Source organism: Mercenaria mercenaria, unplaced genomic scaffold (genome assembly GCF_021730395.1).
Source record: "Mercenaria mercenaria strain notata unplaced genomic scaffold, MADL_Memer_1 contig_3454, whole genome shotgun sequence".
NCBI classification, from domain to species: domain Eukaryota; kingdom Metazoa; phylum Mollusca; class Bivalvia; order Venerida; family Veneridae; genus Mercenaria; species Mercenaria mercenaria.
In genome coordinates this window covers 42,126-69,064 of record NW_026461593.1, presented here as the reverse complement: position 1 = coordinate 69,064, position 26,939 = coordinate 42,126, and the positions used below count along the sequence as shown (strand labels likewise).

Below are 26,939 nucleotides of genomic sequence, written 5' to 3'. Positions count from 1 at the left end.
TGTTATTTGAAATAAATTATGAAAATAAGGAGAGCGCAAAAGTTTATACATAATACATAATTATAAATGTCAAATGTCAATATAATGATGTTTCCATGTGTCAGGTATCAGTTAATAGGAAAAGACCAAGGATTTGTTTGGACTTTGCTCTGTTTCAGCCACATTATTATCTCTAGAGCAAGTATGATAATCATTGCTTACATTTTATCCAATTATTCAAAACAATTAAAATGGCATATAGCAAATTGTCTTTCATGTTTTCAATGTAAAAATATTTATAGTTTACCAAATTCACACATGATTACTAACGGTCCATTGCATGCATACCAACTCAGCGTGTTGTCGTTTTCGTGCCTAACACAGTTGCTGTCTTTTTTGCTGTTTCCTAAAGTATTGGTAATGCTTGATACTGAAATGTGAAAATTGTCTGCTTTACGTATATATTACCAGATGGTTGTGAAAGTACCAATTATACACTCTATCTGTTTACTTGATGACAATATTTTTGATGTGTCATTTAATATCCTCGAAACAAAACTGAAACTTTGTTTGTTTTCCTTGTTTGCAGTCTGTCCTTCGAAATAACCTTTTCATAGTTTTTCAATATTGTAGTCGACATTTTCGCATATGGAATAAGTACTAAGTTGAAGGTATTATTGAAATCTCAAGTAATGTAAATATACATATTTCGACTACATTTCTCAAATAAAATGTATAGAACATTTTGCTTAATTTTAGAAATTAATAAAGACATCTGGGCAAGTCAATTCAGTCTTATTTCATGAAATTATTTGGAATCGGTAAACATATATATTTTTATTACACAAAATAGGAAGATTCTTTTCCAACACAACACACTTCTAACATATGCAATTTAACAATTAATACAAACGAAGTATACAGAAATGAAACAACTTGCTGGCCGGCAATTTTGGTTTTCCTTTCCTTTATGGAAAACTTATGAATGCATAATACACACAATATGAATAGAACATGTTGCAATCATGTCCGTTTACACCGAATTTATCAAACGAGCTTAAGCTCTGCCGAGGACTTTATGCTTTTTAATCAACGTGTCTAATAAATTCAACATAAAAAGACACACATGTAAAATTAGGTTGAAATACATTTACAATGAACAGAATATTGTGGTCAAAATTGCATTGCTATTTTATTTTTTATAAAATATTTGTCAAGACAAAACATCATAATGCTTACTTTGTGCAAATGCTTTTAAAAAATTTACCAGATATGCATTTAAATACAAATCGCATTTACTTGTTTTATCGTGTGCAAACGTTTATCTCAAATGCATTCCAGTAATTGAAACACACGGTGTTTTTTTTTTAATTATAAACCAGACAATACAAAGAACAGTGAGAAAAAAATACCGTTTGGATTTATCCTGTACAATGACAAATGGAACTTTCCGCCGCACGCTATGTTAATGGAAGGGGCTGGGCATGATAAATTACACGATGATTCGCTTATCGGATCTGGTTCCATGGCGTCTAAGCAGAAACACTGAAAGACAAATGCAATGTGTTCGTTCGCTAGTTGAAAATTACCTGATTATTGAAAATAATCTGATCATTTATACGAAATAAGAAGCAAGCATTTATTTGTCACACAGCACAACGAACTCCAAGCTGAATGAGACGTAATGGAATCGTAGGGGAGTTTTGTTGTTGTTTTTATTGTTGTTTTGGTGATTTTTTGTTAACATACAAATGTATATAAATTCAGGTAATGTTTTTACAATGCGCGATTATAGCATAACAGAAGTGTTGAGAATATGACATAATAAAAGGTATAATTAAGCCGCTTAAGTATCTTCAATAAACTCAATTACAAGAGATGTGTTCTAATAGTGTGTATTACATTGCCCAACGCAGCGGAGCGTTATTTTGAGCGTTAGACGAATGCGTTTACTATTATATTCTAAAATGTTACAAAAATATGTATATATAAGTATTACCCTCCCTATCTTTTAGTCAATATTTTTGTACCGACTTCTTTTCCGCAAGTCAGAAATAGCAATTGGCTCAGGGAGAAATTTAATTTAAATATGTATTGTGTTTCATGGATTTGTACACTTGTTTTGTTTTTTACAATCCTGAAAATAAATTGAATAGGAAAAATACTGAAAATTAGGCGCTTCTTTTTTGTGAAATTTTTGAAAAAGTTTTCCTCTGAATTTTTGCAGTGTAATACTTCCATTCTAAATAATTTTTAGAAAAAAATAACAAAACATAAAATTATGCGGCCAATAAAATAAATTAGTGCAAACACACGAGTATGGTTGTATAGAAATGAAATTTTTTTAAAATTGATTTATTCTTAATACAAAAACTGTGCCCCTGAAAATATAAATTAAATGTTTACCAAAATATTCAAGCAATCATCGCTCTGTTTGTACCTAGCCACAAATCATCGTGTGTGTTTTGTTAGCTTCTAGTGCTTTGATATCTATAGAAAAATCGTCATATTCATTATCTGGTTGTGGTTGCATTCTTCTACATGTTTGGTTTTGGAATTCTTCTCGTCGGTGTATTTATTGATTATAGTTTATTTAGAATTCTCTAAACAAGATAACATGAGTTATTGTTCACTACACAAAGTCAAAATACCACCCACCAGAGCTTGTGTTCTATTTTACTATAATAAATCTGTTTAGAGATTAAGAAAGAAACAATGAGCGGTTTTTTTGTTATTTTTAAATGAGAACTAGTTAATTAAAGTATATATCACTTTTGTAACTGTAGTAGTTTTTATTATGTAGCAAATATGAGGATATAAATATCCTAAAGTATTATCAAAATAATTCTAATAATGTTGTGGAGATGATTTATGGTCGTATGTTTGGAGACCAGCACTTTTTTTTAAGATAATATCATCTTACGAACGCCTATAAAAAGTATGTCGTTATGGGTGAGTGCGGTGCGTGGTGGTTCAAGAACTTTCATTTGTCCAACAGATTTTCATCAAAGTTGATCTGTTTATTGACTTGTTAAAATAAAAGCAGTTATGCGTCTATGATTCTTCAATTGCACCCTTTTCAATCCTTAAAATTATTAACTTTTTTATTTGTTGTGAGAGGCCTACACCTTTAACAACTAATGAAAGGATTTCAGCTTACTTACAACCATTATGTTTATTTCTTGCATACCAGACGGCGGGGATTTCCGGTTAATTTTTACCGGTGCTTTGCCTGGGGGGAAATAAAAACAATCCATCTAACACCCCGGGGGTGTGGTAAGAGGGACTCTTTGTGCTGCCTGTGTTGTTAAATGACGAACTACATTAGATTTAGAAGATTTATGTTAATAATTTATATTTTTATTTAAAACAGATATAAAAATCAAAATTACGAATGAAATGAAAGTTCAGTTTGGGTTCCTGATGGATAGTATATTTCTCGATTCAAAATTACGTTATTTTATCAAAAATTCATACGTTACGCGCTGCACTGATAAAAACAAAACGGGAACTAAACATTGTTATTGTTTTTGGGCAAAACGTCATGACGTTATTTCCTTGTTACGGACCGTTGGTTTCGCACAACTTTTTTAAATATCTGCCTAATAAGAAAATAGTTCTTAAAAAAGAAAAGCCGTTCGATATTGATTTTATTTTTAATTATATTTCTTGTGGAATCAGTATGCAAGGGAAGGAAAAAGATTCTGTCACTGGTTACATGTTGCAGTTTGGTAAAATTCCGGCTCTGGGTTAACTGTTTTAGGCCTAAAACAGTTACCCGCACGAGCGAGGCCGGGAGATATTTCATGTAACTACAACCAGTGGAAGAAGAGATGGGTGAAAAATTTATAATCTCGTTTTTTAGGACAAAAGTATTCTCGCGGGGTCCCCCGGCCCTCTTGCTTTCTGTCAGATAATTTGTTTTTTATCTGTATTGAATAGCGTGATTACATAAGCAAGGATAGTGCATGATTTCAATTGCTTCTGTTTATTGCTACAATTATAGACCTGACTTGTTGTCGGGTCATTTTACGGACGATCTTGGTATTAATAATTACATAATTTACAGTATTTTAGCTCGATCCCAGCATTCATTCTTTATGTTATATGCAACTGTAAAACGGGAACCAACTATTTGTTTAGAGGAGCAACGTACTGGTTATATAAGATATAATGTTCGAATTGGGAACTATCAGTAAACAAGTTCTGTAAATAGCACAAATCAAAGCACACTTCTGATAATATTACATATTTGCTTGGGGTAGAGGATTTAGAGATTTTTTAGATTTTTTAGTAGAGAGATGGTTTGGGTTTTAGAGGTTATTTTTTTATAAGGGGGGTAGAGGAGTTAGAGATTATAGTATAGTCTAGAGAATAGTTAGACGGATGATGACAGTTGAATGAAGTCATTTTGTATCAGCAATTTGATGTAATCACATCGAGCATTTCGTTCAACTTCTAAATTTATCCCAGTATCTTGATTATTTTTTTTTTTATTAATTTTAAAGGGTTATTGTGGCGGATATATATAATATTAAATTATACTATAAAGAGGGACGGTTGAGACTTAATTTAAGAAGAGAGGTTGCATCATTGTAACTAGGTATTCGAGCTCTTTATGGCCTGCTCGTGCCATAAAGAAAGACGATTAAACTGTTACGGAAAAAACAGACCGGATTGCAATACAGGCTGCCTGAGCATCGAAAAATGCTGAGACAGAGACAAATGGTATGGCATTCTACTTGTGCTAGGAGGGTGCCAGCTAAACAAACCGGGTGGGCGAAAAAAGGAGTACAGCCAAGGCATTGGAGGGGGTCAGGGTTCTTACCTTTATGGTTAGTTTAATGCTATATGTTACAACATATATACGCTGAGTATCCAGGAATCAGGGCAATCATATTGAGTTGCAGTTTCTATTAAGAGGACATAGGCTAAACTAATCTATGCGATTCTGAGTATATAACTCATTGTTTTTGATTTCAATGACATTCGTCTTTCTGACGAGGATCCATCACAAAAGGATGCAGTTGTCAAGGATAGTAATAAGTAGTAAAGTTAAGTTGTTTTGTGGCCGCGAAGTCAAATCTAACCCCATTTGTCCTTTTTTTAACCCTTGGTCCGAACCGTCCAATGCCGGCCCCAAATTTAAAATCCAAGGTTTTATTTTTTTTAAACCAATTAAAAGTTTTTTTAATAAGTTAAATTAAAATACATATGATTTTATAGATGAGTTTACAGGAATTAATATATGGTTTTTGAAAGAAAGAAAAGGAAGATGATTACTGATAATATTAAACCCCCCATTATGTTTTATAACAAAAAATGGGGGTGAGAAGGGAAGAGGAAGAAAAATGTTATTAAAAAGCTACATGTTTTCATCTTGTGGGGAGGGGAAAAGATGAAATCATGTTTGTTTAAAAGTCACAGGAGTGGTTTGAAATTTAGATTTCAACAAGCCAATGTTACCTTTATTACTAAGGGAAAAAGGTTTTTTTAAACTTCAGGATATATAATTATTGTGGGTGCACCAGGGGGAAATCCCCTAGGAATAATGGGACCCCCTGACAATGAATGAACTGGATTGCAGTAGTATGTATGGACCATGATTTGTGCTAATGACCAGCGATTTATGTTTAAAAAAAGGAAAGGGTTGAGTGATAAGCAAAATGCTTTCCAATTTTTAATTAAACCTAAATCAAAAAACATTTTTTGGAAGGGAGGAGAAAGAAAGGAGAGGAAGGAAAAAGATTTGCAATAAACATTTTAGTTGTGAAACCTAATATTTAAAACGAAAAATACACACTTGGTCTCGGACAAAAAACAAAAGTCACAAAAAAAAAACGGAAAAATAAAAAAAAGAAGAAAAAAAAAAAAAAAAAAAAAAAAAAGAAAAAGGGGGTTAGAAAAGGTATAGAGTGTGGGAAAAAGGAAAAAAAAAAAAAAAAAAAAAAAAAAGGGGTGGTAGAGTTTAACCCCCGGAATCACTGCCACCAAGCTACGCTGGAAGCAATATGAATGAAAATTAGCAAGAAAGGGATTACACAAACCAATTATTATTTATTTTAATTTTCATTAAAAGGAAAGAAAAAATTTAGGGAAACGAAGAGTGATAGTGCTGATATTGATGATACTTGGTCAGCTGAATTTTTTTAGTTGGAACATGCAAGCCTTTTTCATAATATAATATAAAGGAGGGTGTGGGTAGGGGGGTCAAAGAGTACTTGTAAACTGTTATTGATATATTTATAAATATGCTTGGGTTATTCATTAAAAGAATATAACTGCTGGAGATGGAGATGAAGAATTCTGTTACTGAAGCATTTTGGAAAAAAACTTATAATTTTAGTTTAGGCGGACGGATTAACCAGAGTTAAATTTTATGGTGGTAGTGAAGGGAAAAAAAAAAAAAAAAGAATTTAATTTTATAATTAAAAAGTTTGTTTTTTGATGAATTCATTTATGAATATAAAAATAAAAATTAAAATATGTATCATTAATATTTTAATGAAGGAGGAAAAGGCTTTTGTTGTAGGTTAGTAAATAGAAAGATTTATTCAGAAGGTTTTAAAAAAGAAAGGAATAATGTGGAAAATATTTTCAGCAAATAATACTTTATTCTTATTTAGATAAATTTGCAGGGAATAATATTATGGTCGATAATAAATATAACAAAACAAAACATTCTAGTTATAAAAATGGACACCAACGAAGCCCAGTTTTTTTTGTAAAAAAACTTTTTAAATAATAAAAGGTTACTAGTATAACTTTTAATTTATATGGGTGATTTAAAGATATTAAAGAGCAAAGCAAATTTAAAATTGTGTTGATTTCGAGGTTCGTTTTTTTTTAAGCAACTTAAAAAGACATTTTTGAAAAAAAAGGAATTATATACCACAAAGTGGGGACAGGAGGAAAGGAACAAAATTTATAATTACACTAAAAATTAATAATACAAATCCTGAGAACATACATATTAAAGATATTTTAAATGATTGAAATAAAATTCAGGTTCATATATGAAACAAGAACTTTTACCTACTACACAAAGAAGTTTTTTAGAAATTAGGTTAGGAAAAAGTTAAAATTAGACCGAGGACCTTATAAGAGGAAAAAAAAAACAAGCTTTAGTAATTTAAAATGGGAAAAGGTTTTATAGTTTGAAAGTTTTTTTTTATCGTGAAAAAATTTAAATGTTGGGGTACATTTTTAGCGATCTTGAAACAAATTCTCTAATTTTAGATAATTAAAAGTTTTTAATTATATTAAATGAGCAATATAGTTAATTTATCAATAAAATCTAATTTCTTAATTAATAATGGAAATTAGAAACAATAGAATCATTAATTATTTCACGTTAACTAAACTAGCTGCTGCTTACGAAAAAAGTTATTATTATAATTTTTATAAATTTTGTGGGAGGGAGTAAGTACCTGGGTTATATATATTTACAGCAGGTGGTCTTTGGTTTTGCTCAGCTGCATCATTAGCACTTGTTCCAGCCTATTCCTGTATTTGTAGCAGATGCTTTGCTGGTGCTGTTTTCATCAGTAATTACCATCTTTACTAACAGGACCTAAAACTTTGACGTTAAGAGAAAAATAGAAATTTATTTTTTTAAAAACACATCATCAAAATAAAAACCTTATAACAAAAGCACGGAAATTGGAAAAAAAAAAAAAAAAGTAACTGAAAAAGAAATAAATGGAAGATCCAAAATTTAAAGTATCCAGGATATTTTTTACAATTACTATTTAGAAATCAGGGGAAAGGAAAAAATTATCTATTCAACACCTTTTTGAAATGCACCATGAAGGAATTAAACTTAACGGATTAAATATAATTTTAAATAAAAAATTAATTAAATTTATAAAAGTAAAAAAAAGGAGAATAAAGGAGGAAGAGTTGAGGAGGAAGAGTTGTATATTTTAATTTAATTTAAGATTTTTCTATAAGGTATTGTATATAAAAAATGAGAGAAAAATTATTATATATATTAGGTTTTTTTTGAAAAGGGAAGAGGTTAATTATTGTCGGAAAAAAAAAAAAAAAAAAAAGGAAAAAAAAAAAAAAAAAAAAAAAAAGAAAAAAAAAATAAAGGACGGACCGGTTTTTTTTTAGATAGTATTTAAAGAATTTAATCCTAATTTAATATTATAATTCCAGAACAAATTCACGAATGGCAAAATGTTAAGGGATCCACGTGGCAACCGAAGGTTTCCAGCTTCGCAAAGTTATAATTCATATTAACCCTTTTGATGAACTTGGTGCCTCAAGAGAACTTCCAAATATTTATTTCCTTTTCCAGTTTAACAAGCCTTTAAAACAGTCTTATAAAAATGTTATCTTCTGCTAAAACAGTTTATGATGGTGTTTTCTGGCTTTGAACGTTGTTATTTTTTAACTAACATTAACGTTTTTTACAAACCAACATCACGACATAACGGTGTTTAATAAATGACCCCGAAATTGAGTGGATGAGGGGCAGTTGTAATTACAATCTTTTCTTAACTGATTCATATATAAAACCATTATGGAAAAAAAAAAAAAAAACCCATTGATGGATTTTGTTTTTTTATATTAAAACCGACCCAGAGACCAGAACCCCAGGAAAATCGTTTTTAAAAAAGACTTCAAAGAAAAAAAAGAAAACAGAAAAAACAGTAGGAAGAGGAGGAGAAAACAAAGTTGTGGTTAGGTTGGTTTTTTTTTTAGATATTATTTGGTTTTTTTTTTTTTCTTAGATAATTATTAGAAAAACTACAAAAATACAACGAAGAATGGTTTTTTTATTAACAGATATGTTTTCAGAAGAAGGTTTTATTTATATTAAAATTTTAAACAGTTTGACTAACATTTAGAAAAAAAATGACTCTTGCACTTTTAAATCTTTATTCAAAAGATTTATTATTATAGATAATCTAAACAAATTTACTCAAATCAAATATTTAATTTCATTTAGCGTGCTTTTTTTTTAAAGATTTTTTTTCTATAAGTATATTATATATAGCTTGGGTTTTAAATAGGAAAGGGGTAGATGATAGAATGATTTATGGTCAAAATTATCTAGGCACTTTAGGAGGAAAATAAGATTTTCCAGATGTGGAATATTCATATAAGGGAAAGTTCTTAAAGCGCAGAAAAATGTTATTAAATCAAAACTTGATCAAATAGTTTAGCGTGGAATATAAATCACCGTTATTGATAAATTTACCAAAATGTTTTATAGAGCCTATTTTCGTTATTTTAATTTAAATAGAACTTATATGAATGGGACTGTGGTTTGTCTATTAACTGAAGACAGAAAAAATTGATTGAGATTTAATTATTTGAAGAAAGATTATGTGTGAATTGTCCCAGACCAAATAATTATCGAGAAACAATCCTAAAAAAGTTATCTTGTTATACCGACTGTGATATTGATACTAATGAAAGAAAAAAAATTAACAATAGAAGCACTTACAAAGCATCTAATTAAAGATTTGGTATTATTGCTGGGTAATAAAAAATATGTTGTTTGTGAAAAAGGGGACAAAACGAGGGTAAATGTGGAATATCAAAAAAGTTTAATGGAAAAAAAAAAAAAAAAAAAAAAAAAAAAAAAAAAATAAAGAAAAAAAATAAAAAAAAAAAAAAAGATATATAAATTTAAATATTTTAATTTCTTCTTTAAAGATAATTTAAAACTTTATTTATTTTATTATTTTTTTTAATTAGTTTTTTTAATTATTTTTTTTTTAATCCTTTTTTTCCTTGAAGAGATTTTTTTTTCTAAATTATAATATATGAGATGGAAAATTCGGAGATCTTCAAACAATATATAAGAAAAAAATTTGAAATGATTAAAAATTACATTATGTAGACAAGATCCAAAAATCAATTATATTTAAACTATATAAACGCTCTTGAATGAAATACCTTTAACTCTGAACTTAAAAACTCTTTAAAAGGTTATAAAAATAATGTTGTTTAAAAATAACTTTTTGCCAAAAAAATGGAAATATAATTATAATTTAAATAATATATATAAAATAATTTATATAACAATTATTTTAATTATAAATATAAAAAACTGATACAATATATAAATCAGCTCTTATTTTCAATCAAAGGCTTTAGAAAGTTTTTTTTAGAAATTATTAACACAAACGAAAATAAAAAAACTTTACATCAAGCTTTTGATGAAATAATATATATAGAATGGGTAATTGGATTTCTGAAGAAGGAGGTGGCTGGCCCTTGGTCTGGGGAGAAAGGATGGAGAACTTGGGAGGGATAGGAGTCAAGTTATGCTCATTATATAAATAGAATATAAGTTATAGTCCCATTGCGCTTCTTCAAGTTATTTTTAGAATTACCCAAAACATTTACAAAATTCAATGATGAATAGGAATTTTTTTATTAATAAAAAATATAAAGGGGGGGGGGGGAATGATGATAATGAAATGTTTTTTAGAGATGGTGTCACAGTGTCATTTAGCTACAAATTTTCCTGTACAAAAACATTCTTGGAAAGGAAGAGTTTTTCAAATTTATTAAAAACATATAAAACGATCTTGATTATACTGATTTAAAAATTTCCTGTTTTACATTAATCATAATACCCCTAAAAATAGAAGAAGAGAAAGTTTTTAAAAAAACTGAAATATCATTATATATTTGGAAAATATGAAGGGAAAAAAAATAAAGAAAGTTAAGGGAAAATAAGTATTTATTTCCTTTGTACATCTCAAAATATCAATACCGAAGAACACTTGTGACATGTTGCTAATTACATAATGTGTGAATAAAAAATGATATAAAAATATAAATGAATAAAATAACTGATGATGACTGTAAGCCTCCAAGAACTGTAGTCAACATTATTTTGAATAATTTTTTAATTATTTTATATATATTTTAATAAGACCCTCTTTTAACAGAAATTTATGAAATAATAACAAAACAAAAAAAATACAAAACAAGAAAACATTTTGTAGATTGTCTGCAACACTTTACTCAAGGGGGAAAGGATATTAAATGAAACTTATTCCAAATTGTTTAGCTATTAATGGTATCACCTAGGTGGTTAAAAAATGCCAAAAAAACAAAAAAAAAAAAAAAAAAAAAAGAAAGGAGGTAGTTAAAAAGTAAAAGTGAAGTTAAAGTACAATTTGAAAATTATCATTAAAGGTTTTTTTTTTTTTTTTTTTTTTTTTTTGCATACCTTTTGATGTAATTTCTGCCTGTGATTTTGATTTTGAAAATTTTGAATCCAATAACTAAAAAAGTTTTTTTAACTGGCGTTACCATCAAATGAATCTTCATAGTTACTGAACCATATCAAAATCATATAGATTGTGGTTTTTACGGCTTTTATTATACTATAATGTTGTTTGTTTGTTATTGACGATAAATATACTAAACCAAACCCAGATTTATAGAAGACCTAATGCAGTTTTATAAGTTTTTTTATTGAAAAAATGCTTGTGGGAATATGAATATTGTTTAAAGTTTTAAATTTTTTTTACTATAATTTTAAAGGAAAATATTTTTAAAGAACATTTTAACAAAGATTTGTTGAGGGAATGTCCCTCTAAAAGATGGAAAAAAGTGAATTTTAAAAAAACAAAAGTTTTGTCATATCTGTGACAAAAGAATATTTTTATAGAAGGTGTGAAAGTGCAGTACGTGAATCTTGTCATATAACAGGAAAAATTCAGAGGAAAAAGTTTGTCCCCCTCCTCTCACTCAGAATGTTATATTAATTTTAACTAACACATAAAATTCTGTTAATTTTTCATAATTTTTAAGAGGTTATGACGGTTCCATTTATATTATGCAACAAATAGGGTTGGAATTCAAAAAAAAAGAAAAAAAAAAAAAGAAATTAATGTATTTCCTAACATAATATGGGAATGAATATGGCATTTATGATTTCTGACTTGGTCTTTATAGATTTCATTCCGTTTTGTCTCAATCATTGGAATATAACTTAGTAAAAAATATTCAGATTTTAAATATTTATCTCAAGATTTGATTACATAGAATTATTAATAACAAAAGGTGTTTATCCATATGATTTTACATGGATTCATTTAATCAAATTCAAAAAGAAAAGAAAGAAAACAAAATTACCTTTCCTTTAAAGAGAGAGTTTTTAATTCAATTTTTTATAAATGAAAAAACACAGATATCTTTGACAACCGAAATTTGAACATGCTAAAATGTTTGGAAAATTAAATTAAAATTAAAACAATGGGAGATATCATGATCCTCTATATTTAAAACAACTGACCACCGTATTACTTTTTTAGCTGATGTATTCGAAATTTAGAAGTAAATTATGTTTTTTTAGAGTACTAATAAATTAGATCCTTGTCATTATTTTAGTAGCCTGTTTAGCTTGGGATTGGGCAATGTTAATTTTTAAAAATGACTTGGGAATTAAGGTTAGATTTAATAACTGATATTGATTATGTAATCATTTTATTGAAAAAGGACTGAGTAGGAGAGGAAAATAAAAACAATAAGTTATATTTCTAACAGATACAGTTAAAGCAAACAATAAATATATGAAGGATTATAATTCAAAAGAGGAAAGAAAGCAAATTCAATTATGGACCTCGACCGCCCCAATAACCTTTAGGTTGGGCTAGTTGTTAATGTGTTCAACCTTTGCCCCTTCTGGAAACTTTTAAAATCTTATATCCGAAAAAACCAATTTAAGGAAACTTAATTGCAGAAAAAGGTTAAATAAAACAACTTTTAGAAGATTGAATGTGATCTTGTATATCAAATAGAATTACATAAACCCACAAAACGATTTATCCTTTTTTAGCTCCTGTGAAAAATTAAAAAAAAATACCTAGATTCAATTGCTTTCTGATGATAGTTAAGGAGAATATTTAAAACAGAATTTGAAAAAAATACGGAAAAGTTAATTGTTAAAAAGAGATGTCTAAACAGGAGTGTTAGAAAGAAAGTGGTTCCAACTTTTTAATGAAAAAAAAAAAAAAATATGATTGTTCATTACTAAAAATCTTGAACTATATACTCAATTAGGGTTTTACAAAGTAAACAAATAATGACATCATTATAAATAATAATCTTGTGACGGAAAGTCCCTTGGTATTTTTTTTTTTTTTTTATTTAAAAAAAGGTATATGATTTTAATCTCAAAAAAGATATCTAAAGCCAAAAAAAAATTCATTTGAGTGAAAAAGAAAAAAAAAAAAAAGGACCTTTTTTAAGTTAATTTTAATATGAAACAATTCTGTATTCGGTATAAGGACGTTTATGGAGAGAATTTACGCAAGGAGGGTTTTTAATATTTAATTTTAACTATTGATATATGAAACCTTTTATTAAAAAATATAGCCAAACCTTTCATTTGTTAGTTCAACGATGGTTTAACAAGAAATTTGTTTGGAATTTCATAGAATAAAGGTAAAGGGTGTGTTTTTAAACAGGACCTTGTTTGTTATTGTTGGATGTGCATTCAGATTTTATCAAAATATTTTAATGTATGATTTTCATTTATAATTTTCTTTAAGAGAAAGCGTATCGTAGGGTTGGGAGGGTTAATTGTTAAATTATTGTTTTTTATGACACTGATTCATTTTGTTATGAAAATAAAAACAAGATGCATATATATGAGGATTTTTATAAGGGGACAAAGATTTAGTTGATAAATAGTGATTATGATTTAGTTAATTCAAAATTTTATTTCGAATTAATAATTAAAAAAAAAAAGGGTTTATTGGAGAAAAATTTAAAGATTTAGAAGCTGCTGGTGTAGTAATTGTTGGAAATTGTTGGATTTTTTTATTTTTTTTTTTTTTAAGGAAGTAAAATGTATTTCATATTTATTAGGAAAATTTGAAAAAGGATATGTAAGTTATAACATTAAAAAATGTAATATTTAAAGGGAATTAAAAAAGCTTGTTGTTTTTTAAGGGAAAACAATAGTTTCATAAAATTATAAGGATACTTTGTTTTTAATTCAACCCAAAGAGTAATCACCACCCTTTTTAGTTATTCGTTCTGATAACACAATCTTTCCAGTTTTTTATGTTATAAAATAAAAAATACTTTTATCATGTTTTATGATGGATAAATTAAAAAGATATATTTTGATAATGGTATTGATACATTAGCTTAATTCTTAAATATTAATTAATGTTTTTTATTAAAGTTTTTTTATTAAAGTTTTTAATTTAATATATATAGAACCATAAATTGTTTAACTGGATATTTTAACGTTTTTTTTTTTTTTAAGGGAAGTAATAATAAAATAACATCATTTTATTTTAAATTTTATTAGCATATTTAATAGAAATAGATTCATTTTTTCTGGTTTATTTGTACATCGTACTTTTGATAAAAAAAGGAGAAGAATAAGGATAGACAGAAATGAATTACTATTTTTCTTTATTTTCTTTAGTTTGTGGGGTATTTAGGCTTCTCCTTTATCTAATTTAATTTGCATCAAAACAAAGGGGAATAATTTAAATGCAAAAATTATTTAAAAATTAATTCTTACATCTTACATTATACCTTTTTGACTAAACCAGAGGGACTAGCATTTTTACAATTTTCATTGAAAAATAATCCACATCAGTATCCATGAACTATAACATGTTTTTTAAAAAACAATGGAGGTTTTCTTATTAATTGTCTTTTCTATTTTTATTTACTTTTTCATTTATATTATTGAATATTTCCCATTATATTAATTTTTCAGTTTTATTTAATAAAAGGTCCTTTTTTATTATAAAATATTTATAATGTTAGTTTTTCATTTACCTCTTGTTCGATTATGAATTTTTAGTTGTTTTATAAATAAATCATTAACAACGGTTACTTTATCTTGCTGTACATTTTAATAATAAAACAATAAATATCCACCAACGCATACTTGTTTTGTCTTGATTATGTTGAACATTGTTTTGGATTTTACATTTGGTATATACTGAATTACTTCTTTTGGTTGGAGAGGAATAGTCCCAAATGGGGCTCACGCAAAGTATTATTATTTAAATAACAAACCCAATGTGTTCCAGAGGGACCCACAGAGGTCCGTCCTCCAAATTTATTAATTCCACACTTCGTCCTTTTCTTTTAATTTTAGGTTTAAAGTTTTTTCTACTAATACACCCTAAAGTTTTTATTTTTAATTGTTTTACCACCCATAGGTTCAATTTCCAAGTTTAAGAAAAAGGTTATGTTTTATAAATTTTATTTTTTTTTTTTACATAGGAATTCGTCTGTGCGGTCCTGGGTAAGTCTCCGCCTCTCTGTGGTAGGTGTGATATCAATCCTTTCTGTAGTCTTTTCCACTTAAACATAGATGGTGTAATCAAAGGTATTCTAGGACTAGAGCAGCCAACATACCTAAAAGCCACCGTCTCTTGTTTTTGTTTTTGTAGGGGTTAATTTTTTGTAATATTTAATCACTCCAGTTCCTACTAATTGTTTTCTTTGATTAGTGTTAGTGTGTAAGATATGGTTGATATTTATATTTCTCTTATCATTAAGCTACTGAAATAAATTCCATTTCCAAGTATTTTATACTAACACCAGTACTGGCTAGCCCAGATATTTATTAAAGCACAATGCCTAGAGGTGGTGCTTCTGCCTCCTAAAATTTTTTTGGGATGATTGGAGTGGCGCTATTTTTGCTGCCCTTGATTTTGAAAGAAAAGAATTGTTTTTCTAAACAAAACCAGCAAAGCTCCTTGTAAATCCAACCATTTGACCTTGACTGGACATTTGTTTTTCTTAGATTGAATTTGTTAATTTCTAATCCCTTTATTATTTGCAAAGAAGAGCTTTTTTTAATTTGATTTTTTTATTATTCATTATTTGGTGGTTTTTTTGTTAAAAAGTTTAAAGGGAAGTAAAGGTAGTATAGTTGTTTCCACGTTATTGTTCATGTTTTAATCTAAAAGTATAATTGTGGAATTTTATTATTATAAGCCTTGTGCTAAATTTTTCTTTGTCCATCTGTAAGGTTAATTTTATATTCAATTATAATTTTGAGTGACATTATTTACTTTATATTTATTTTTATTTATATTTTTTTTATTTAAAAATAACAAAGTCATTTCAAATAGTATTTATTTCAACTGTTTCTTCATCAATACAATTGCGTAATCACGAAATATTAGCTGCTTGGTGTGGAAAAATAATATTTAATTTAAGCTGGTGATAATGTAATATGCTTAGGATCTTTCTGTTGTAGTTACTTCCTTTTTATATTTCCAAAGTTGTTGTTTTTTAATGAAATAAATCCAAAATAAACTATTAAAGTTTGATCTATTATTTAGCAGGGACCTTTCCGTAGTCTTATTATTTTGTTTATAATATAATAATTAATTTACATCATCATTATATTCTTGGATATATTGGTATATTTCTGTTTCTGGATATAATTTTTTTAAATTTAAAAAACACCCATTACCAAACCTTTTTCATGACGACAACAAGAAACTCAAAATGGCCCAATTTTTCATTTTGCTGGCATTAATTTTAAATGTATCTTAATAAATGTGGAATTATGTTTTGTGAAATTACTTTTATCAGGTAGTTGGTATAAATAAACAAATACATGTTTTGTGTGGTTTTATTACACAGCCGTTATTCTAAAGGTTTTAATTAGTTTGTTTGTGTATCAGTTTGTGGATTGTGTCAACCATTTCCCTAAGGTATGACCATCTTGCTTTTTTAAATCTTTCAGTAGTAGTAAAATTAGGATCATAACCCCCAAATTCTTAAAAATTTAAAAGTGGGAACATAGTACGAAGTTACTTTTGTTACATTACCCTGCCAGGGGATCAGCAGCAGCAGTAGCTCTAAAAATTTATTCATCATCATCTCTGTCAGCTGCAGTAGTGTTATTTGAAATTATTTGATTGCTCTTGGTAGGGTAAAATATTAGTTTCTTCTAAACCCTGAAAAAAAAAAAATGAATAATTATATAATGGAATTTTAGCATTTACCTCTTTAACACCTTGGATTATTAATAACTTCCTAGAAGAAGCAAAAACCCCGAATTATCAACAGCCAGCAGCAGTTAGTAGTAGCAGGTAGTAGAGCAGTAAAGTTAGCAAATATTTAGTAGCAGTAGTATCTAATAAATAATAAATTCATTTGTTCACAGGTGTTGATTTTGCACATAATCTTCAGATGTTAACCAAACTCTTTACATTTATTATTTGTCTAAATTATTACAGTCATAAACAATTTTTGCATTTTTGTTTAACCACCTATAACTGATCAATTTAATGAAGCTGCATTATTTAATTAGAGCCATTTGGATCTCATAGCAATAATTATTTCATTAGCAAAGTTTATTTACATTTAAAATTACTTCAAAATAAGCATTATTATTATTAACCAATAAAATATGAATTTTATCATTTAAGTGATAAAGTGATATCCGTTTTTTTTTGTGGTTTTAACATTATTTCCTGGGACGGACAGATATTTAATGCTCCTCTGTATTTCTAATTCGAAATAGGAGGTTATTTCATATCTTTCACAATATTCTTTTGTTTCTCTAATCATGTATTTTGATATATTATTTTTTTTTTTTTTTATTTAGTTTTTATTTTTAGTTCTTTTATTTTTTTTTTATAATTTAATCTGTTGTAATACGTTTTTTGTTGAGCTGAAGTTCCCAGCACGAGACTTTAAAAAGTCAGATCCTGACAATATTCTATTTATTCGCTTATGTATATCCTCTAAACACAATATCTCCTTCATTATCATTATTTTTATTATTTTTTTTTTATTTTATTATTATTTTTACTGGCTTATTTTTTTGCTTGTAATTCCTTAGCAATTAAATTACAACTGCCGGAGCTGGTTTACTTTTTAAGTTTTTCAACAAATTTTTGGCTGCCCTGCTGGCCAGCTTACTTTCCAAACTTCTGTTCCACCTTTTGTTCCACGTTTTCAAAGTTGCTGCTTTTCGCATGTTTTCAAAGCTTTTTTTCCAGCTAGGTGCCTAAATTTTGAAGATTTGAACTCCGCTGAAAGCAATTTCGTTTTTAATTTTTTTTATTATATTTTTTTTATTAAAATTGAAATTTGTCACAAAGAAGATAAATGTGCCGTGTATGATTTCTTCTCCTGTGTGAGCATAAAAACATAAAATAATATTCTTTATTTGTATCATAAACTTTGTTTGTCCATTATATAAAATCTTCCTTAATTTATTTATAATAAAAAGTTTTTTTTTTAATTTTTAAAACTTTAGTTTTTATGATTTCTTTTTAAAATTAGGTGGATGTTTTGTATAACAAACTTGTGTTCAAAACCCCATTAAAATTAATTATTCTACAAATAATGCTGTATATTATATTTAATTGAATTTATTAAATATATTTATTAATTTCGGAATATCCAACCTCTTTGGTGGTTTTTCTATTTTGTAAAAGGATAAAAAATATAGTCTTGTTAAATCTGGCAGTACTTAAATAACGCATAGATTAATATCGCTGCCTTTGTGTTGAAATTACCATCAACATAGGGAAATTATCAATATAAAGATCACCAATGAATGTTAAAATTGTATCCACAGAGTTAGTTATATTTGGTGTTGTAGTCCCATTCAGTTTTGTCTATTTTTTTTTTCTCAATCCTAGCAATGTATGGATGAAAATTTGATTTTTCAAATCCACATTAAAATTATCCTGTTAATTGATTGTTGAAATCAAAATCTCTTAAAAGCTCTTAATATCTAAATTCCAACTTTTAGTGGAGAGCAAATTTCTGATTTATCAAATTCATACACCATTTACTTTTTAATGTTTTTTCCCTAATATAATTTATTAATATCTGTGTGTGTATACTGTAAGAAAAACCATTTGTAAATATAATATCTTTTTCATCCTTACCATTATTATAACGATTCTTTTTATTGTTTTCATATTCATCACTCTATTTATTATGCAACGAATAGGTCATAGTGTTAATACTATCCAAACCAACATACATTATTAAGTTTTAATTTTATCTAAAATTTAAAGAAAACGACTCCTCTAAATTCTGATTGATTGTAAAATCACCTCGGGTTTTATTTTTATTAATCTTTAATGTTTTTTCAGAACTTAATACTATTTTTTGTTACATTTTATTATATTCAAGAGGAGAGGGGAAGGAAAATAATTTTTATATAACATTCATGTTGTTTCTGGTTAATTAATTAAGTATAAAGTATAATAGGTAATTTAAAAGAGGAATTAAAATAATATTATAAAAAGAGAATTCATTTTAATAGTTCATCATTTATTCTAATACCTTCATTTTTTAATTCTTCATTCATTATTTCCAGCATTTTAATTGAACCACAAATTAACGCCAAGTCAATTAACCAATTCTTTTGGAATTACATGGACAAACGTTATAACCTTGTCCTCTAATTATTTTTTAAATTTCTAGATCTTTTATTGACTAGTAATCTGAACTTTTGTCTTGTTAATTCTTTAAATATTTTTCATTGGGAATGATTTGAATGCTTTTTCTTATTGTTTATACTTTTATTAATCAATCAAAAATTTAAATCAATCATCAACTTCCTTTAGTGTTAATGACTTCTTTTTCCAGTTATTCTATCCTTAGCAATTAACCTTATTTTTGGCCATAAAGTTATTTTAAGTTAATGATTAAATTACCATATTGTTCATTTGGTGATGAAACTTTATATGGTTTTTTTTTATGGTTTATGGTTGGTTTTTTTTTTTTATGTTTGTTTTATTCCTTGGTTCCACTTAACATATAGGAGCTAAATATTTAAAGGAGTAGATTTATCAACCGGTTTTGTGTATTTACCAGTTCGTTTTGTTTTTTTTGTGTTTTAATTTCTTTTGTTATTTCTCGTTTATATGCAATCTTTTGATCTTGTTTTGCTAGCTATCAGACCGTTTTTTTTAGCTTCACATTATTCGTTTTTATTAGTAGTTTAGTACATTACCTATCTGTATTTTGGAACTGTTTTGTTTCCTATATGTTATTAGGAATAATTTAGATTCATCTGCAAGGGGTGTATATTAAAATAAAAGTCAAATTTCAGACGGTTTGGAATATCCATATTCTTTTAAAACATCAGGATTCCAAACCGCATTTCAAATATAGTTCATGTATTTTTTTCCTCCCATTTTTCAACATTGCCCCTCAACAGGTCTTCATCTTCACCGGGGTGAGACTCTGGTATTGGTTTATATTGGTTCTTGGGAAACTAGTGTGGTTACAGCCTGGTATGTTTTGTATGTCTTTTCATTTTTCATCACCTAATAATGTAATTGTTTGTTTTATTCCAGGTAATGCTTTTATGCACTTGTAATTGTCATTTTGACTTTCTATTTTTTTCAGTTATTGGCTTATAACATTTTCAGTTATACATATCCGATTTGTAGCTTTTCTTATTTTTCTCTCATTATTCTTCTCTAAGATTTCTATCTTTTGCCCAAAACCTAATTTTCTTATTATCATTCATTAAGTTTTGATTGCATTTATATAATATTGTAAGATGATAATGTAAAATAATGTTTAAAATTAATGTAAGATATGTAAGATATTTGTAAAATAATGTAATATTATTATATAAGTATGGAAAATCCCAAATTAGATACAAAAAAATGATTTTATTAAAGATCAGATTTTTTATAAATCCAATAATTTAAACATTTTTATCCTTTTATGCCAGAGTCTTATGTGTTTTTTAGATTGTTATATTATGGGATCGTCAGGATCCTGGAAGAGGAAAAAAAACAATATACATTTAATGGCATATACTCGAAAAAACTCTTAATATATGATAATTATACTTATATGCTCCTAAAAACCTTGTAACAAATCTAATACAAGATTTAAATAAAAAACCCTTATCCAAATTGCAAAAAAGATTAAAATTAAGAGTCCAAAAATGAAAAAATACCTTGAATATTCAAGTTGATCCCGACAAAATTGAACCTTGTGAGGAATCCTTGAATCAGGCGGAAAGGGAAGGAAAAAAAAAAAGTGCGTTATATGTGATTGATTTGAATGTGGTGAAGTATTAAAAAGGTTTCAAATGAGAAAAAATAACAAAAAATAACTTTATTTCAAGGGACGCACAAAAACTGTTTTGTTTTTGTTGTGTTATTTATTAAGTCAGTCTTACTATAAACACCAAAAGGAAGGATATTCGGAGCGATTTAATTCGATTATCTGTTCACATTATATTTTAATTGAAAGTCGGGTAATAATGTATTTTTAAAATATAGTAACCTTGGGTTTATGTTATTTTTATAGTTAAATTTTTTAATTTTTTTATTTTTGTTAATATTATTAAAATGGAAAAAACAATAATGAGGAATTTGTGATGAACAAAATATAGATGTGGATACTTTTGCTAATGCAACAAATCAAATATATATTTTTTATATATTGAAAACCAAGAAGTTTTTTTTAAAGAAAAAACTTTAATAGGTTAATATATCAATAATTATATAATGGGGAGTTTTTTTTAATGTGAATAGAGTGAATGGTTTGGTCAAACAGTTAATCAACCTGACAGTATAAGTAGTGTAAAGTTTAATTTGATATTGATTTTTTTATATATTTTTTTTTAAGTAGATTTTATGCTACTAAAAACAATACAAAAAAGCTTTAAGTAAAGGGACAGGAATCATATTTCACAGAAATAAAAATATAAGGGGAACTTGATAACACAATGAACAGAGCATTAGATAATATGGAAGGTAAATAAAAATAATCAACCTAGGAAAATCCAGATATAAACCACCCGATGTAGTTTTCAAGACGATTTATGTTTAAAAAGTTCAAAGTGTAATAGATATATGTATCTAATCTGGAAGACATCAAAATCTATAAAACAGACATTAGAGAAGAGAAGAAGAAAGAAAGTGGGTTTGTAAAGAATATTGAAGAATTAACAAAAGATGTTTTCAAAAAAGAATTCGTTATTTAATAGTTGAATTTATTACAAGGTTTAAAAATTGAAAAGAGAGAAAGAAGAAAGAAGAAATGAAGAAATGAAGCTAAAGTGGTTGATTCTATATTTAAAGAGAACTTGTCTTTGTATAGCTAGAGGGGAGGAGAAATCTGATTTGGGACAGATGACAACATAAAAAGAAGTTTTTTTTAGATCGAAGTTAATTTTTAAACATTTTATTCACCCAATTCAGAATTAAAGTTAGTATTTAGTATGAATGAACATGAGAAAGAACTAAAAGACTAAACAAAGATTCTTGGAAGCTTGTGAGAAATAGGGAGGAGAAAAAAGTTACAAAATTTGTATCAGTTAGAAATCAGAACAGAAAATAAATAAACTAAATTACTGGAAAACTGAAATAGATTATAATGATTTAATTAGAATTAATTTCAAAATAAAACTTGCAGAATAAAATCTCTGCTGATTTGAAAAAAACAAAAGGCAGCTCACCAAGAGGTTGATGTGATCATGACACAGCATTAGCTAAACCTTAAATAAAAAAAGATAAATTTATTCTTTTAAAAATAGATTAATTGACTTTTTTTTTTTAAAAATAACAAATTCGAAATTTGGAATAATTTAGTATTGTTGACATAACCGTCAAAATTTAAGTTATGCAAGACACCTTTTAAGTATATATTACAAAAAAATTACAAGATGATATTAAATGATTTAATGCTAAAAGTTTGAAAGAAATAAAATGTGAACTGGGACTTTTTTTGTCAGTGTGAGTTGAGATAATCAGTTAAACCAAGGAGGCAAGGGAGAGTTAGAGAGATTTAATCCCACCTGCTAATACTGAAGATTAAATAATTAATAATCAGCTAAAAATTTGAGGAAATACAACTTGTATAAACATGATCTAATAATGGGTCGATGCACATTCACAATATAAAGTACGAAGAGTAAGTATATTGGTTAAACTTAAAGGTTTATACAAAAAAAGATAATTAATGGAATTTAAAGATACATTTAATGATAAAATTTAATGATTAAAATTAAAAATAAATAAAATGATTTTGTGGAATCACTCTTTTGTAGTTGAAAATATCAGCTAAACAGGAGAAGGAGAAGAGAGAATCAAATTCTGATAATACTCTAGTAATTACTGCTATTACTTAAAAGCAATTAACCGCCTTAATGTTCGGAGGAGAGAAAAGTGAAGAGAGGGGAAATTCCACTTAATACCAAGAAAGGAAAATTAACTAAAAAGTAAAAAAAAAAAAAACAAAATAAAAAATGTTTTTTCTAAAACAGAAACACAATTATTAGGCTAGAACAAAGGCATACTGTTGATCAAATCTATCTGCTTTTTCTGAAGTTGCCACAACAAAACGACTGATTGATTTTTTGTTGGAATTAATTCTTCATCTTTAAAAAAAAAAATAAAAAAGGGACACGGAGAAAAAATAGAAGAAGGCTGCTTTATTAGAGGATAAGTGTGGACATGAAGTGTTCTCTTTGAAATACTATAATAACACTCTCTTTATGAATTTATGTAAAAATTTGAAAAAAAAGAATTTTAAACGTCGTGCGTGGTGCCTGGCTGGATATATTCAAACATATGAAAATATGACGGACCTGAACTATTTAAAGCATACTTTTTTAATTTTATAAACCTGGAAATTATTGTAGATTATGTAGATTTTATAAACAACAAACAAGAATATAAAATTATTTGCACAAGATGTGATTTTGAGTGGGTTGGTGTTTTTTTAAAGGTTTAAAAAATCCGGGGAATGTATATAATAGATATAAGATTTTATTACGGGGCCAGGCCCTAGGTGAACAATAATAAACAAACGAGATAATTAAAAGCCAATATCACATTTTATATTTAGAAAGTGGGGAGAGAATGCTGATGTGGGGAAATGCTGAAGATTCATACAATTCTGGTATATATTGATGATGTATTTGATTAATGTTAACGATGAACAGCTGAGACCTGTTTGACACTGATCAGTTAATATCTATGTATAAGAAAAAAATTTTTAAGTTAAAATTTATCTCTAAAACAGGGGGACAGTGATTGATATCATTCCTTATGAACGATTTCGGCATCTACAGACAGTAACATTTTTCGCTTTTGGCGCCGATAGTTACATCAAATTCTATATATCGGGATGAACCCAAAAAGGACAGTGATTGGATATAATATACCCTGGGGTTTTTTGTTTTTGTTTTGTGTGTTTTATTTTTTATTTTTTGGGTTTTGGTTTATTTTTTTTTTTTTTTTTTGGGATTTTTTTTGTTAGGTGTTTTTTTTTTTTTTTTGTTATTTTTTTGGTTTTTATTTGTTGGTTTTTGGTTTTTTTTTTTTTGTGTTTTAAGTTAAGTTTTGTTTTTTTTTTTTTTATGTTTTTGTTTTATTATTTTTGGTTTTTTTGTTGTTTTGATTGAGTGTTTTTGTTTATGTTTTTGGTTTTTTTTTTGTTTTGAAGTATAATAATTACAATATTCAAGACAAAACAAAACACATTTTGTGGTTATTATTGTTTTTTTTCATTAAAATGTTACAAAATGGTTTTATTAATAATTTATGAATTTATTGTATTAAAACACTGAGAGTAAACAATGAAATACTTATAATTGAACATAAAAATTATAAAAATTATTTTAATTAAAAAGGGTTTAATATGTATTCAAAACATAATATTTCTTTATACTTTCAAAATTGCACACCATTAAACCGTTTATATTCCATTACTACTTCCCAAATGCGGTATATTCAATCATGCAATATGCCTTTGGCCATACTCAAACGGTTGAGTGATTTCAAACTACATCAAAAAATATCATAAACAGTAAGTCATGTGTATGATTTATGGTATATTATAATCCTATGGTTTTTGAGTGATTTTCATAACATTAAAAGTATTTTATGATATTCATCATTGGCTCGTATGCCTATGACATACCAAACGGTTGAGTGATTTCTAACACCATGGAATAGTATTTTATGATTTTAAACCATGCGTATGAGATGGGCATACTCAACGAGTTTTGGGGTGATTCTAAAAATGAAGGGAATTTTATGTATTCAACATGTTTATGGTTTTTTTTTATACATTTTTTCTTGAAGTCTTTCCGATGGGATATATTTATGTGTGTGTTTTTTTGTGTTTGTTAAACTGTTCGTTTTGTCTTTATATAAAAGTCTTGGAATTTTCACGTTTGTTGTTTGTAATTCGTTTATCTGGGCCTAATATTATCTTTGTAGATATTGTACAGATAGAATTCTTTGCATACCTATTAAAATAAACAAAAAATAACATTTTTTTATTTTAAAAACCCATATCAACCATACTATTCTACAACGTGATATTAATTTAATAGTAAATAATTAAAAAACTGCGTTTAATTTTAATTTTTTAAAGAGTTTAAACATATAATTATTTTCTTAGCTTGTTTTAAAAAACGCCCTCGGTAGCCCCTAGTGGTCCTAGTGGTGTGAAGCGTGTCCGCTTCAAAGGGTGCGGGGAAGTGTTCGTGCGTTGGGTTTTCAATCCCGGCCGAGTACCCGAGAGTCATACCAAAGACGATTTAAAAAATGAGCACAGCAGCTTCCTCACTTGGCCGCTCAGCATTTATGGGGCTAGTTGCTAGGACTGGTGGGGGTATTCATGCCATCAGTGACGTGGTGTCTACGGCGGGCGTGATATTTCCAGTTAGAGGCAGCAAATAAAGTTGGCATTGTGCTCACTGCCACAAGCAGGACACTGTCGTTTTATAATGACTGGAAAAAAAATTATTTTTGAAAAAAAAAGACGTTACGTTTAATTAAACCCCGAACCACACATAAGCCTTGTTTAACAAAATATATAAAAAAATAATTAAAATAAAACTTACATTTCAGTTGTTTTTTTTTTTTAAAATTCCATTTTTTTGTTTATTTTTTTTTTTTTATATTATTGATTAATTACTTAAAACCAGTTTTTATAAAGGGGAAGGTTATGTTGTATTGATAAAACTAGTCGTAACCGGCTGATCTTGATGCATTATACAATATTGCGAATTACTTAATATTGAAACCCAATTATCTGTTTAACGGAAGGCTTAAAACTCTATTTTGTTAAATTGTTTTTCGGTCCGGGTGTTTAAAGTTTTTATTTAAGGCTTTTTTTTTTAAGAGATTTTGAAGTTTTAAATATGTATTTTTCTCAGTACTTTATGGGAGAGTGTTAAAATGCTCCCAGGGGGACCTTACGTTCATCAAAACCCGAAGGGGTTTTCACAATGAGTTGTCAAAACCTTTGTGGATTTTTTTTATATTGGCCGGCCCGGCATTGACCAGTCCTGAACCAAGGGTGGTTCGTCAAAAGGTCAAATGAGGTTTTTTAGGGATTGATCTTCGCAACAAACAATTACTTTTACTACCTAAGAGAGCACCTCCAGCCTTATTAAGGAGTGTTGTTAAAAAAAAAGCTCATTATCATTAGTTGTTAGTTTGAAAATTATGGCGCGATTTTCTGATACCTGAATAATTACAATTCATTTTTTTAGCTCATAATTTATTGAAATAATTTTTTTTTTTTAAGGCGCGAGTTTGCCCACAGAGCAAAAATATATATAAATAAGGAGAGAATAAAGTTCTCACCAGCTCTACGTTTTAACAAAGTGTAGAAACCTATATTATCAGCTAGTCTGAGACATAGTCGCCTTAGCGATTGGATCAATTTCTTTGCTTAAGATACTAAAGGCGTTTAGGCCACCTCCACTGCTGGGGGTCATTTAAACTCGTATCCTAACACTATCTCGCAAGACACAACATTAATGTCCCGAATGTCTAATATCTTAATTCAGTCGATCTACAATTTATTTCTAGCCCACTTATTAGCTCGAACAATCGACGTCCCGAGGGCACCTGCGCATTGGACGGTAATGAGGCTTGCCGAAGAGTCATAGCTAAACATAATCGGAGTACTATCCTGTCACATGTCTACCGCGTGATATTCCAGTGCCAAAGTATTATAAAGTTTAG

The 26,939-nt window shown here is 27.6% G+C and overlaps 1 protein-coding gene across 1 annotated transcript in view; it reads right to left on the bottom strand.

The window, feature by feature from the left end:
• Window positions 1–286: 286 nt before the first annotated feature.
• Window positions 287–26,939, bottom strand: part of LOC128553081 (uncharacterized) — a gene marked incomplete at both ends in the record, with an annotated part of 68,181 nt that continues 41,528 nt past the window's right edge. Inside the window, 1 exon segment of the mRNA XM_053534190.1 lies at window positions 287–409. Within this exon segment, the coding sequence (XP_053390165.1) occupies window positions 287–409 (123 nt within the window).